Source organism: Melanotaenia boesemani, chromosome 7 (assembly GCF_017639745.1).
Source record: "Melanotaenia boesemani isolate fMelBoe1 chromosome 7, fMelBoe1.pri, whole genome shotgun sequence".
Taxonomy (NCBI): Eukaryota; Metazoa; Chordata; class Actinopteri; order Atheriniformes; family Melanotaeniidae; genus Melanotaenia; species Melanotaenia boesemani.
The window spans coordinates 29140006-29155791 of record NC_055688.1 but is presented as its reverse complement, the minus strand read 5'-3'; the positions used below and the strand labels follow the sequence as shown (position 1 = coordinate 29155791).

The following is a 15786-nucleotide window of genomic DNA, read 5'->3' as shown; positions in this document are numbered from 1 at the left end:
CAGTCTTGAATGTTTTTCACTTTCTTACTGTAGAATAATAGACTTCAAATAGTTTGGAAATGGCCTTGAAATCCCAGATTGAAGGACAACGAAGAGTGCTCAGCTAAGATCATTGTTGATGTCTTTCCTCCTTGACATAGACCACCAAACTGACAGAACGTCTGCTTTGAACGAGGTGCTCATTCACATTGACAAAATTAGTGGGATTTTATTATTATTATTATTTCTTAATATGTATGATAGAGTTGAAAAGATGTGTACTTCCTTTTTCACAAGGCTGTACATATAACTTCAAACATATATCTTACATTGTGATATAGAAGATTTAGCTTCAATTAAGTATAATTTCCTTTAGTGCTAAAATAAAGATAGATTTGCTTTAATTGGTGGCCTTGGAGCAAACAGGGGAACTTTGAAACAAAATATGAGAGCTGTCTTTTGTATAAGAACACACACACACACACACACACACACACACACACAAAGAAATTTCTATTTGAAATTCTCAAAATGTAAAAATCTTACCCCTTATGTTTTAACGACCGTTTTTTTTTTTTGTCTTTTTTTTTTTTGGTAGCCAAAAAAACAAACAAACAAACAAACAAAAAACAACAACAACAACAAAAAAAAAACCATCTTAGGGCTTGGTGAGTGAAAGTGCCTTTGGGTTACATACGCTCACAGGCCTCTAAGGGCCCCTAGAGTAGGGATCAAAATCTTGGGCTTAGGAAGAACAGTTTTATATGAAATCCTGGTATTATCTAGCATATATCTGGCATAGCTCTAAGACCAACAGTCTTTCTAAAGTAGACTTACATTTACTAGCATTATTTGACTTGTATTCTGGAGTCCACCAGCAAGCTACACTTTAAACACCAACATCAAACAGAAGAGAGTCAAGCTGATGTTGGATAATTGTCTCAGCTCCTGGCAATGAACTGTGCAGCAAAAACGACTTAGAAACAGACGGATTTAACTTAAAGGAAAAAAAGATGTTATGTAGAATATGTAGTATCTGCACTTCTAGTTGCCCACGGAAGAAGGGTAAGTCCATTACAGCAGTGGCAGATATGTAGCATTCCCCCTGAAGCAAATGGCAAAGTAGCCCAAAAGTATGTAGCCACAGCTTTGATGTGGTATTTACAGTGGGCCTACAACCAAAACCTTTTCACTGCCAAGTGTAGTCTTCATCAACAAGACACCGCATGTAAAACCAAACAGAGGAAACATGCTGTCTGTAGCTTCGGAAGTGCATGCAAGGAGAGGAGCACATTTCCACTGTGGAAATCCACCCACAGACTTTTCAGAACCCCTCCATCTTTTCCTGTCAGTTGTTGTTCCCTCTTACACACACAACATACTGTGACATATTGGCACACGCAGCTCACATAGAGGGGACATAGGCACTAACATACACAAGCACAGTTGTGTGTGTGTGTGTCTAAAGGGACTGATCAAGTGCTGCATAAACGTCTCTGGGCAGGTTTGGCTAATCAGCTGAAACACAAAGAAAAATGGCAAAATGAGGGAAGACCTTTTATGAAAACGTTCAAATATTATTCCACTATTGTGTTTGCTCTCAAGGATGACATATAAATGTTATTTGTTCTTTCACACAAACAAATTTTCCTTCTGACATAAAGTAACATCAAAGCAGTCCTCCTCCACTACGGTTGCTTGGAGGAAAGGCCAGGACATTTTGTAATAATGAAAAAAAGAAGCTCTCAGCTGTAATTTCATGGCCGTTGAAGCTAACAGTGGGCAGGTGGCAAAATGGCTTTATTCCAGGTTCAGTTAAGAGGACACAGAGAGAGCAGAGGGGTTTATTGTGTGCTTATTGCGACACATGATAGCTCTCATATCATGTTTTCTAAGGCACAGGTGCTTGGCTGGTAGTTTTTAAGGGGTTACTGAATTACGCAAGTTGCCACTGCAGGTTGGACACTGTATATTGGGATGTCACTTTGGCAGTAATACCAGTTTATGTGTGCAAAATAAAAAGAGATGGAGAATGCCAGTGATGCATAGCTTCATCCGTATTTCTTTAATATTATTCTTCTTGTGCATTTTACGGCTTCTCTGATGTGCCCTTCCTTGTCAGTGTGTCCAAGCTGATTTATTCTTCTGATGCATGCATAATTTAGTTGTTATGAAGCCGCTGTGAAGGAGAGGCCCCCACTAAAGCACAAGAGGCATATATGTGTGTGTGTATGAGGGTAAAATCTCAGCTGGGTGCAACAGATATACCATTATTGTGGCTGTGATGGGACCACAAAGCTGAGGAAACAAACCGCGGTGTGTCATATAGACACGGTTGCAATAAGGAGCTGGCATTCACACTTATCTCACACTGTGAGCAATAAGAATAAATCACACTATTGTGGGAGGCAATGCTGTACTTAACAAGACATTATTTGTGTTAGCATCATAATGGCAGAAAAAATTACTTGTATAACTAATTGAAATTGGATAAAAAGTAGCTGAAAACATGTAAAAATGTTGCTTCGGTTTCTCAGGCGTCTTGTAAAAGATAAAGCGCAAATTACAGAGGGAGGACCCATAAAAAACACCTCATCCTTTAATGGTTATACTGGAATAAAAAGCAGCTGATTCATATTCTTTATGTGTTAAATCACTTTAGTTTGGACATCTTTTTAGTAATATATCAAATGCCTTGATTTTTTTCATTTTATTTTTTTCTTTAAACTGTGCACAACAGAAATGCGATGCCAAACCACAACAATCTAATTAAGGGACAGACTTCATTTGGTTTCCCATCAAAGCTATCCAGGAGAGCAGCGGGAGGCATGTATTGTTTGACTCTTTTAGGGAACAAAGGCAACTGTCTCTGGATAGCCAATTAGAGGGATTGCTGAAGGATAGGGAGCAAAGTTTGCTTTAGTTTTTTTTTATTCCTCCACCACTCCATATCTATCTTTCCATCTTTCTCTTTAATGTACTGTAGCTTGGCAGAAACAATAGGAGGTCAGATTGACTAGGTGTGGTCACCCTCCCATTCACAAGCATCCTGTCCTTGCTGGCACATCATTCTGCCAGGAGCCATGTGACGTTACAAGGGTTTAATGAAAAGCAGAGTACTTCTAAATGATGCAGCCAGACTACCATGAGTGGGCGATTTATTTTCTCCAACTTTCTCTTTCTCTTTTTCTTTTTTTGTTACCTTTTAGGAGTTTTGCAAAGGAGTTAAGTACCTGTCACTGACATTACCAGCTATTTAAAAGGTTAAACCACTGTGGGCCCACTGCTCTCTAGAGCATCTAGAGATGGGTAAGTAAGCAAAAGTTATTATTATTATTATTATTATTATTATTATTATTATTATTATTATTATTATGTTACACCCGTATTAAGTGGGCTACCTATAAAATAAAATAAAAAAAAAAACATTAAAAAAAAGACTGCAAATAAATGCTGAATCTTTTATCTGTTTCCAACACCAAATACACACATGATAAACAGGTGTTCTACAGCAATTATGTCTAAGTAAATTTTGAATAATCTGGATGACTCCACTCAGCTTTAGTGTTTCCGATATCAGCCACCCAGGTACTGCACATAAACATCTACACATGCTGCAGTCTGCAGATCAGCAGTGTGAGCATGTCCTCTGTCGGTGTCACTCATGCTCCACTCAGTCTTTTCTGTCACATGCAGTCATTGTCTTCTGACTGAGGCAACAGACTGTCAATACTCCTAAAAATGACCCTTTTATCATTTATGATAAAAGGTATATCTTTTATTATTTTATCATGTTATTATCTTACAGTCAGCACATGATTTTTTTTTCTTGAAATTTAGGAATTACCACTGCCACTCCAATGCCAGAAATTTATGGGAAACATTGCTTTCCAATAACCTCTTGCTCAATTCCACTCCACAGAAGATGGGTTTGACTTTCTGAGACACTAAACTTTCTTTTGGAAGCCGTCTTTTTTCAGTTTGTTTGTTTTAAAACAGCAGAAAATAATCATTGCTTCCATTATAAAAGTCCCAGATTGCCGTGTTTGATCTGGGTTTAGGCTCAGACTGTTGTCTGGGAGACAGCTGCCTGATTGAATTACTTTTTTTCTTTCTTTTTTTCTTATAATAAAAGTAAATGCTTTCTTCAGGGCAACTTGGATGTTTAACTTTCTCTATTATATAACTGTCCAAGCTTTGCTCACAAACTACTGTGTTTCATAACTGCACTATAAATCTCCAACACTTTATCAAGAAAAATAAAACACAGTTGCTTAAATATTTGCTATGCAGACACCATCTGAGAACATACAACAGTACACAACTTGCATATCTGCATGTTTTATAGCAACTCTGTGGACAAGTACTGCAGTAACCTCTTAAGACCAATACTGTGCATGGATCTTACTTAGCACAAAAGTTTGACAACTGTATTTAGGATCACTGGAAACATTTGCTGAATAAATGAATGGCCCTGGGGTCTCTTAAAACTAAATGCAGATTACAGCAGATTTGTTTGAAGAACATTTGAATTTGTGGTCCTAGAACAACATGGGACATTTTTCCAATTGCCATTTCATATGGCAACAGTTAAAAAGTTAAAGTAAATAACTGTATTCTCTGAATAGCCACTATGTGCTGGATCATTGTTCCTCTGAACATGATATTGAGAATGCTGTCAGAGGAAATGATGGGAACAGTGGACCCAACATTGTTCTTAATATGTTGTCAGTGCCCTTATGTGGCAATGAATATTTTCTAAAATAGACTCAATGCTTTTCTCTCAACACGATGATAACTAATAAGGTGGAGGCTCTAGGCTGTAGCACAAAACATGAATTGAACTGCCCTCTGCAGACTGGTTTCACAATCTAACTATATAACAAATAAGTGTCTATACACTGTCAGAAGACTCAATCATTTATATTAGCATCTGTATTTATGAAACTTGCCTTCTGCCTTCCAGCTTAATTCTAGGAAAACTGTAGATTTTTAAGCTTGAGAAAAAACTCTCCATAAGAGACAAGGCAGTGATGTAAACACTGAGAGCTTAGTGATTACTTGATTACTGTAATGATTTAAAATTTTCCTTCAGGGACTGGTAAAGTATATTTAATTTAATTGTATAATCAGAAGAGGATAGACAAACACTTAAATAAATAATTAGAAGTACTTATAAGTATTAGTTTCAAAAGTTGAAGCACTGTTTAAAATGTAAATATAAACAGAATACAATAATTTGCAAATCTCATAAACCAATTTTTAATTCATAAAAAAACAGAAAACATATGAAATGCTGACAGTGAGACATTCTGAATTTGGCAGAAGCAATACTTCTAAAAAAAAAGCTGAAATGGGGCAACTGAAGGATGTCAGTGACACGACTGAGTATCAAAAAAATAACTTTAGAGAGGCTGAGTCTCTCAGAAGGGCAGAGGTTCAGCAATCTGCACAAAACTACAAAATGAAGAGCAAATTTTCAATTAATCAATTAATCAATCAAATTTTATTTATAAACTGCTTATAAATGTACAAAGCAACACAAAGTGCTTTACATAATAAAAACAAATTATGCATGTTGAAAACAAAATTTAAAAGTCTTCACACAGCAAAATACATAACAGGACATTAAAACACACCTCATTGTAGTCTCTTTCACACACAATCTCACACACGCATACTCACACACATACAAACAAAGCACATGTACACTCCCCCCACTCGCCCATACCACATTCTGTACAAACATGAACTCCCATCCCTAGTTAATGTCTCTTAATTAAATGTAAGTATAAAAAAATCAATAGAATGAAAACATCTGGCTTGATGATGATGTGAGAAAACGGTATCTAGGGGATCCAGTCACACGGGAAGCCAGCCCACCCATAACCACAGAGGGTGCCGCCACAGGAACCACCCAGGTCAGGGCAAGCCGGGGTCCACACCACGTCCACAGGGCTGCAGTGCAGGACCCCCAGCCACCCAGACAAGGGCAGTCACCATGGCAACAACATCCCCACAGACAAAGCAGGTACAGCTACCGGTGTGGAGATCACCAGGAGAAAAACACTGGAGTTAAAAAGTAAAAACAAGATTAAATAAACTTATTAACAATAAGAACTTATAAGAGCTACAAGAAAAATACAGATAAAAGAGAAAATGATCAAATAAAATAAAATAAAATAAAATAAAGGAGTTTAGAAAAACTGTACTTATAAATCTAAACAAAATCCAATAAAATTTAGCTAGAAGCTAAGCTACAAAGAAAGGTCTTGAGCCTGTTTTTCAAAACAGCAACAGTCTCTGCAGCCCTGAGGTTTTCTGGAAGGTTGTTCCACAGTCGAAGCCCGTAGTGGTGGAGAGAGGCCTCACTTTAAGCTTTGATTCTGACTTTGGGAACGACTAAGAGGCTGGTACCAGAGGATCTGAGGTCATTTACAGTCTGTCAAATGGCCGTCTTAGTACTGTGGTTTGTACTAAAGCCAGATTGATATTTTTCCAAAATATTGTTTTTTATCCAAAAACTCATTTAAGTGAATAAAAACAAAATTTTCTATGATTTTACTTCAAAAAGGTAGCTTGAATATAGGTCGGTAATTATCAAAAACAGTGGGATATAAATGACTATTCTTCAGAAGGGGCCTCCCCACTGCCACTTTGAAGGCAGATAAGAAAACATCCATCTAAAGAGAGTAATTTACAATATTTAAAAGTTCATACTCAAGGAAACCATAAAATGTTTTTAAAAGTGATGTGAGAATTGGGTCTAAAAGGCAGATTGGTGGGTTTAGTTGGGAGAAAACTCAGCCAGGCATCTTTGCATCAAGTAGGACAAAACTCCCCAGTGTTTTGTCGGGTAAAAGCAGAGTGTGAGAAACATTTGAATGATGTTGCCCTACATCAAATTTTGAAGAACTAATATTTTGTTATCTGTAGTGCATAATATAAGCAAAAAAATATTCTGTTGTGAATAAAATATGGATATATGAGATTTGTAAATCATTAAATTCTGCTTCCCATCTTTTTTGCTCTATACTGTAGAGCATTTTGTTTCTGATATACAGCTGGATACCGTTTCAGAGTTGGGTTCTACAGACGGTCAACTGACTTTTATAACAAGCCATTTAAAGAAGGGTAGTTTTTAAAACTTTTTAATTTGGTATAATTTTTCTGCTTTTAAGATTGTAGCTTGACTAGAATACAAAACAAAGATATTTCATGTTTCCATGTAAAGATGATTGGATCGTTGCTGTATGAACTGTTCTGCTTGTGGTCACCTGTTTTAACCATCCATGCAACCAACATTATATTTTTCCATTTCATTTGGTATTTTTAATGCTTCTTTTACATGCTTCCAATTTTAAAATGGAAAAAAAAATGAAGGTTAATCAAAACCCATATTTCCAAATAACGAATTGAATTAGCAGGTGCTTAAATAGGTAGCTGAGAAAATAGGCCTAAAACAATTGCCTTTCCAGCCAGCAAAACAAACCGCCCTTGGGTATGAGAAGTCTGCTTTTGTACACCTCTGCTTCTAATGCAAGACCCATTGCATCAAAAATTCCTGACTCCCTGCAGCATTGACATTCAAGTTAACTGATCCTGAAAATTCAAATTTGTTTCCTGGTGTCAAACCAACAATACATTTTCTGACTGCTTGTGATTTGTTTTATAATTCATCTTTCTTTCTACATTTGAGGGAGGTAAGGTTGTGAATGCTGTGCAACTGCCACAGTGAGCGCAAAGATGGGAGAAGGTGACATAAGAAAAAGCAAAGGCATATAAAGAAGAGGAATGGGGGGAGTGGGAGAAGGAGAAATAGGGTAGAGTGACTCATAAATCAGCAAGAGGTGAGACTGCTGAATCAGGGTTGATTGTGCCTGGGAGAGACAATAAAGCCTGTAATCATCTGTCTCTGCTGCACAGACCTGGCAATTATCTGCCCATACCTGACCACCAGAACAGAAAGGGCAGGATCCATCTACCTTCACCCCAGCACCCTGTACTCTTCCAGTTTTTAAGCGGGAATTTGTGTGAGGTAAAAAGATAATATTCTGAGTAGCAGACCTAAGGGTAGGGAGAACATAAGACATAACTGAAGAAGTGTTGGGGGAGAGAGTTTTTTTTTTTTTTTTTCTGGCTAGTCATATGTGATGTTCGGGAGGCATAAATCAAAGGAAGGAGTGGTGATAGCTGTTTGGATCTTTCATCTCCCTCTACCCACACTTACAGAGTGTTAACACACACACATAAGGTAGCCTGTCAATAAATTACTACAGATAAGAGGAGAGTAGCCACTCATTAAGCTGGTTTAACACAACCTACCGAAGCTCCATTTGCTTCCGTTGCTGTTCCTTCCTCATAATGTCTGCTTTCAAGCAGCTGTCTCATATTGGCATTTAGGGTACAAATTTCCCTCTATTTCTCTCCAATATATTTGAGGCTGAAGCATACGGACAATCACTCTCTGACTGAAAGCACTGCAACAAGCCCTAAAAGCATTTTTTTTGCCAGTCTAATAACAGAGCCAAATGAATAGTGTGGCTGTAATTAATCTTTTCTATTGACTGAATAAAACCTCTTGGTGGAACTCAGCTGCTTTTTTTTTTCTATAGTGTTGTGTTTTTCCTCCCTAATGGGAGATTTTGTTGAATAATTGCAAAGCTGCTTCCAGTGCTGTGGATGATCAATGCTTTTATCAAACACAAATTAAAAAGCAAAAAGGCACTCAAGAAAATAATAGATTGCAACAGACGATTTGTGTTGCACATCCTGAGCTGAAGGTTATCTGTAATTTGGGTTTACGTGTTTCATTCAATGTTAATATACAAAGAAACCAGAAAAAACGACCTGCAGACAGGGCTGTGAAATACTCATATAGGTGTTTCTCTCTTGCTTATGTCCTAATGCTGTACTTGTAGGTGCACTAGGATTTTCTAAAAAAAAAATCATCTCTGTTTCCAACCCTCAGGTAAAACAATGAAATTCTGGTTATCTTTAACAGTGTCACTTTGCAAGAATAAAGTAACTCACATCACTGATTCCCAACAATTGCCATCTGTACCAATGAGGGACATCTAGGTTGTGAGAGGGAGCCTGGATAGAATAATGCCATGTTACACTAAGAAGAAAAAAAGTTCTGACATAAAAAAAGAAAACAAAACCAAAATGTACATTGAACATCAATAGCCAAATAAATTCAGAAACTAGAAGCACTGAGAAAGCACAGACCTCGGCCAAGCCAATGTTTTGTGGGCATTATTTTTGAGTTAGAAGCTCTAATGACAAAATTATCCCTATCTCCCCAAGTAAAGAAAAATTAAAAAAATTCCTGGATCCATGCAGTGATCTGGATCACCCCCAGAACATAATGACTTGTTCCTTATTCCATTTCTAAGATTTCTTGAAAATTTATTAGGAAATTGGGGGGAAACACCAGCGTATCTTATCTTGGGGGCCGTGGCTTAAAAAGTTTGGGAACCGCTGCCTTGAATAAACAATAAATTCTCATTTTTATTTGACCTTAAAAAATTTATGAGAGTAATGAACCTAAGATGGAGATAAAAAATTATAAAGTTTGGCTAAAACTGGGCTGTAATAATCTTTTACTAGTAAGCCCTGACTTCACATCAGAGGTAGATATTTTCTCCCACACTTTTCGCTGACACTACTCTTTAAGTGGATTACCAGTATGGTTGAGGTTTTCCTTCTGTTTTTTTATGTATATCACCATGTTTTATATTTTTATAAAACCTGTCTGGTGGCTAGATCAGTGTGCTATAAACAAAGAATGAGTAGCTCTTTGCCTCTCAATCATTTTTGACCTAATAGTAGTGGTGTGCAGATCAATACTGAAACATCAATACTTCCGATAACAGCTTTTTATGTTCTAAAATCAATTTTCATGTTAGAACATCAATATTTTACTCATTTGGGGTAAATGTGGAGTGTATCATGAACTGGAACACAGTGTAAAGTACTCTATTGTCAGGATCTTGTCTAAATTGTATCCAGTTGGTAGGAATTACTTTTTCTTCCACCTGCCATAGTCACATGTGAAATAAGCAATGTGAACAGTAATGGTGCACTGTATGATGTGTGTGGGAAGACATTGAGGTGTTATAGCAACACCAAAAAACTTCTGAGAGTCAATCATAATACAGTATATAATGAAATTATGATAAGGAAGAAGGGGAGAGGGACAGGTGCTGCAAGGGTGAGACAGATGTCACTCTTGGAGTTCTTTGATGCTTCAGGCAGGTTTTAAACACTACTCAGGTAGCTATAGAGGGAGAAAGTGTGGTGCTGTGTAGCACTGATGCCGAAATTTGGGAAGGTGACTTTCATCTGTCTGCAAGGATCAGGTTTTTTGTGTGTGTCTGGATGTGGGTATGGTGGTGGGGGAGGGGGGACCGGGGTAAGTGATGGCATATCAGAGGATCAGTCACACATTGTATAGATATAAAGATTCCCACTGGTTGCAGAATCTCATCTCAATATCTTTTTTGCATTGACATTTCCTCAAATGATGACAAGCCTGTTTTTTCCAGCATGGGAGATGTCGCCCCATCACACTGCCTCCACCAAAACCTGATACCCCGGCGGTGCAGAAATCTGCACAGTGTCCTCCACATGTTCTTCACACTTCAACCCTATAATCTCAACTACCATAGGCAGACTCTGGACTCATTGCTGAATAATAGTGTTCCTCCATATGTCAGAGTTCCAGTGCACATGTTGCTGACCCCAGCGCAAATGGAAAGGACATTCTTAGCAGGCCTTCTGGCAGCCCTATAAGATCAAGGTTTGTCTGTATGTAGTCTGGTTGGGATTGTCTTTGTAGAGAGCCGTCGGCCATATCGTGCTGCAAACCTTGACTGCAAATCTGTAAAAGACTGCTTACGTGCTGACAGAGGTACCCGAAGCTCAAATCAAGAGTCAATAGCAGAAAAAGCTGTTTGGCATTGGCTGAACAAATTTGGAAGGTTTTTCATGGGCACAACCCACATGCTCAACTCTGCTACTCATTCCGCCAATGCATTTTCCTTACAATTATTGCACCATTTAAATGGGAAATAAACAGACTTTCCAACATTATTATCAAACAATAAGAAATAATCCAGCAAACACTATTTTTCTTACTTTTAGTTAATTCAAATGATACCCAGTATTATTAAGTCACTCACAGTCAGTTTGATTACTGATTTATGGTTTTCATTAAGGAATGAGTAGACTTGATCAATTCGGGTTGTCCAGAATGTGAAAAAAACATACAAATACAGAAATAAATAAAATAACTCAAAGTAATAGAGTGAATTGAGCTGTCTTAGTTTTCCTTTTGCTTTAAAGCTAGAGGGTGAAAAAAACAAAAACAAACAAAAAAAACATGCACCCTTAAAAACCATTTTCCCCTAACACTCCTCACGGTTTAGCCAGCAGTCAGTGTCCATATTGCCAGGGGAGCTGCACTACCTGATAAACGGAAGTAGAGGCTCTCTGACACACATCTGTCTGCTTGATGAGCCAAGTGTCAAAGCCCCCCAAAGTGTTGGATGGAGTGCATCAATAAACGACTTTAATCCCCTCCTGGGGCCAATGTCCTCCCACTAATAAGGGATTGTCTTACACCACTGGCAGTAGGGAATGAGGTAGAAGTGGTTTGGCATGGGCCTCAGCACGCGGATGTGCTCTATGCTGGGAATTGTCTGTACACAGGTAACAGGCTGTAAATCACAAGCGCCTGCTGTTGCCTTAATTGCTGAACTGAATTGGTGTTTTGTTTCCTACTCTTTGTTTTCTCTCCCTCTGTTGCCCTATGTTGCCCTTTTATCTTTTTAAAGAACACGTCGGTTTGTCATCTCTACCTCTCCGTCTCACTAACACCTCTTCACTTTTTGTATTTCAGGCTATTTTCCCCTGCAACTGCTCTGAATCCAATTCTGCCCCAGACAGTCTCACTTACCAGACAGAAGTGGAAAAGGACGGGGGTTGAGCTGTATTGGTTGTGCTGAAGGACATGTGGGTTGCTAGCATCCGCAGGGGAAGATGCAGTGAGTGTCCTAGTCAAAATGACCCTAATTAACCACATATTATCTGTAGGCTGTGTGGAGGATTAAGGCCCTCAGCTCTAGACCCTACAGGCCTGGAGACCCATAGACAGAAGACTCTTTGCTTAAACGCTCTACATATTCTCCCTCAAAGTGAGACAGAGAGAAGCGGGGGCGTCAGGCTGGACCATAAAAAACAGGAACCATGCAAGAGAGCAGAGTGCATGCTGCAGAAGAGACAGGTGCCTTGAAGCATATCTGCAGGTCAGGACCTTTCTATAATGAACAAATAAAGAAAGAAAATACAAACTCTGCTTTGCAGAGCATGAGAAACACACTGTTTCTGTAACCCTCACAAAAAGGAAGCCATAATCTGGCTTTGCCTGGCATGTTATGAACTTCTCTCCTGCCTTGGTGTTGTTTGAACAAACTGAAGTTACAGTAGGAACAGGATTATTATTCGACTGAGCGATAATGAGCTTATTTTCTAGTCTGACATTAGAAATCCAAGAAATGAATATGTTGCTGTGTTGACAGGTTGTCATATACAAAGATCCCCCATTGATGCAGCACAATAAGCGGCCCCCACAGGAAGGCAGAGACTCTGATTTCTGTTGAAATCATTTTAGTAGCAGCTGTGACATACCTCATTCAAGATGAAACATGAGTCAGTATCAACAACACGATTAAACGGAAGATTAACTGACATCAACTAGTCAACTGTTAGAAGAATACAAAGCTTATTGCTCCCAGTGCATGTCAGTGCTTTGAGTATGATGTGTTATTACAAGTGTAAAGCACTGCTGGTGAATACATTTTACATTTACATAAAAACAATATTGTATAAAAAGTGCAGTGTTAAAAGTTGAAGCACTTACAAGGCTTTCATGGACAATTACAAGGTAAATGTGTCCTTTGCTAGCCCTGCTGTGCATCAGCTACTCATGGTTCCATGCTGTAACTCAAGCTACATAAACCTCGACTCAAGGCTTGCACTTTAACTTACCTCGGTCAGTGTCGTAGAGGTAGACAAACTTCTGCCATTTGTAGTGGGAGAGCAGGCTGAGGACTGCACCCCGGAGGGCGGGCCGCATCTGGATGACAAACTGCACCTCATTATCGGTGGGGTAACTGGGCGTGACAAAGGAGGTGTGCAGAGCGCCGCAGAAGGAGGTCAGGGTGTTCATGGACTTCTTGTCGTAGAAACCAAAGATGGCGTACACCCCACGGGAGAACTGAGAGCAAACTGCAGGGACAGCAGAGGGTAAGACACAAGTGTTAAAACGGCCAACAGCGTGTATGCATTTTCAAAAGTGTGAGCCTCATCACTTTAGGAGGTAATAGTTCATCTGACAAACCACCAACAAAGAATCAGGGATTTTTGTGGCTCTAAATGATCCTTTGAGCACTTGTGAATCACTGACAACATATGTTTGAAATTAAATAAATAAAAAAATTCAACAAGTTGTTTCTACAACCTTACCTATGACACATCAATCATACTGTAGCTCCCAGTTTAAAAAAATACCAAAAATGCTGTATTTATTAAAAATAAACTAATTATAAAAACGTTGGTAATTTAAGCTTTTGCAGCATATCTTTGTGTTTTGTCAATTTGTGTTTTCTGAATTTTCTCACTATACAAAAAAAGCTGCAAACATAGTGAAATCAGGTTGGGCTTAAGGAGCATGATGGACATTTTCAGAAATTGTCATTTATATTTTCTAAAGCAAAAAAACAAACAAAAAAGACCCAAAATATAGACAAAGCATTAGAAAAGAAAAGTTTTAAAAATATGCACTGTAATAGCTTTTACCAAGTGGACACAGTTTGGACACATTTACCTATTATGTTTTATGGGAAAGTGTGTCAACAATTTTCACTGATACTGTACAGTCTAATGAAAGACGCCTTTGTAGGTAATGTTATTATTTCTATTTAAGATAAGTTATTAGTGAGTCCTTCAGCATTGGAGTACCGTTTTACCTAAAACATTATCAGCAATGTCAACACAAAATTAAGCTTATAAAGCACCTTAAAAAAATAAATGTTAGCAGCTCCACATAATGTTACTCATCCCTTGTGACTGCAATACAAACCCTCTTTTTCACCCAGTATTGACTCGTTTCACTCTGGAGGTCCCTGTTCTGAGACCAGGCCATATCTGTTATTAAAACTCACCCCCAAGCATTTTTATTAGTCTTTCGAGCATAGCGCACTCAGCAAAGAGCTCACTTAGTGCTACTAACCAAAATGAATGTAGTGTTTCTTGAACATCCTGTCTGTTTTAGTTTAATCCCATTTTATTTATAGAGCACCAATTCAAAGAGCCGGCCATCAATTCCCTGAGAGCAAGCACGAGGCAACGATGATGAGAAAAAGCAACAAAACAAAACAAAAACTTCCTTTTAACTGGAGGAAACTCCTGCAGATCCAGGGACGAGGAGATTTACTGTAGTTCAAAATCTTTCCATGAGTCCACGGATCAAAGAAAGCACTGAGCAGATGAACATTATACATTATGGACATATAATTGTGGGGCTATTAAAGGAAAAAAAAAAGAAAAAAACCATAATGATGAATAATGTAAAATGTTAAGTGATATGTACATAATTTTCTGTATCATGTTCTGTATCTGCACTCTGGATAAAGCCATTTTTAAAATTCTTGTTACTTTTTGTTGTTATTTTAAAGTAAAAAGAGTTTTTAAGAGGAAATTTGTGATATTGCAAAAATGTTTTTGTACTAAAATATTCTCTAAATCAGGCCATAAATAATGTAGGAACAAACTAGGGGTGTGTGATGTATCACATATTCTCAAGGCTTCCTGAGTTGTTTGATGTGATATATCACCCCAATGTTTTAAGACATTTAAATGTGATTTTCTTCGTAGTTTGGCTTCTCTCTCCTAATGTCCATTTAACAGCCGACAGCACACTCCCCCACCCATTCAGAAAACTGTCCTACACACACTTGTCTTGTTGTATCCTCACAGACAGAAAAAAAGCATCGACAGAGGCAAAAAGTGCATGCGCCGAGCAAGTTTAGCGTTCAGAGACAGAAGTTGAATGTGAGATGGACGGTTTGGTTCAACAAAAACAGCAATCAACGAGGATGTTAAACAAAACGTGTTTATCAGCAAAATATGCCATGAAAATCGATACGTTGAAGTCATCCACTACAACATGAAGAATGTCTCAATAAACAAATTAGGCAAATTATTCTGGCCCCTTTTCGAAAAAACATTTGCTGCAGTTTCACAAGCATTTGGGGGGATTTTTGAAGTTGACTAGTCAGGCCTTCAAAAAATGATTAGTCAACTATTCATGACATCATAGTGACATCAATAAGGAATTTTTTAAAAATACAATCTCCAACAGGAAACTGTAAAACGTGTGAGATTTTATTTATATAATGTGTGTCCCATAAACAAATGTTTGCTTGTTTTTTATTTTGTTATATTTTTAACACTCTGTGGGCTCTAATGTCCTTAATTGTTCTGTGGGTCATGGAGACGCAGCCACAGGAGCATTCAGCTACAACACAAGCCAGTTATTTTCCCCATCTATCCATCTGGTCTGTTTGCTCCTGAAGCACAACATTTCTGTGATGGTTTAGCTCTGGTCTGTTGCCTCCAAACAGAGGTCTGGAGGTGGAGGAGAGGTGATTCCTCCTGGGTGAAGCTGCAGCCTTAGCTCCCTTTACTGCGCCCAGCAGTGGTGAAGCAGACATAGAACCCTGCTGGAAATAGAAGAGCTGT

General features: G+C 38.2%; 1 protein-coding gene across 4 annotated transcripts in view; it reads right to left on the bottom strand.

Annotated features, from left to right (window-relative positions):
* Positions 1-15786, bottom strand: part of LOC121643102 (glutamate receptor 3) — a 95064-nt gene that overhangs the window by 52840 nt on the left and 26438 nt on the right. For all 4 annotated transcript variants that reach the window (XR_006011039.1, XM_041990319.1, XM_041990318.1 and 1 more), the window contains exon 3: positions 13033-13272. Coding sequence is in view for 3 of the 4 variants with exons in the window: in XM_041990319.1 (XP_041846253.1) it covers positions 13033-13272 (240 nt within the window). In the remaining variant the exon portion in view is untranslated. The remainder of the gene's footprint in view (positions 1-13032; positions 13273-15786) is intronic.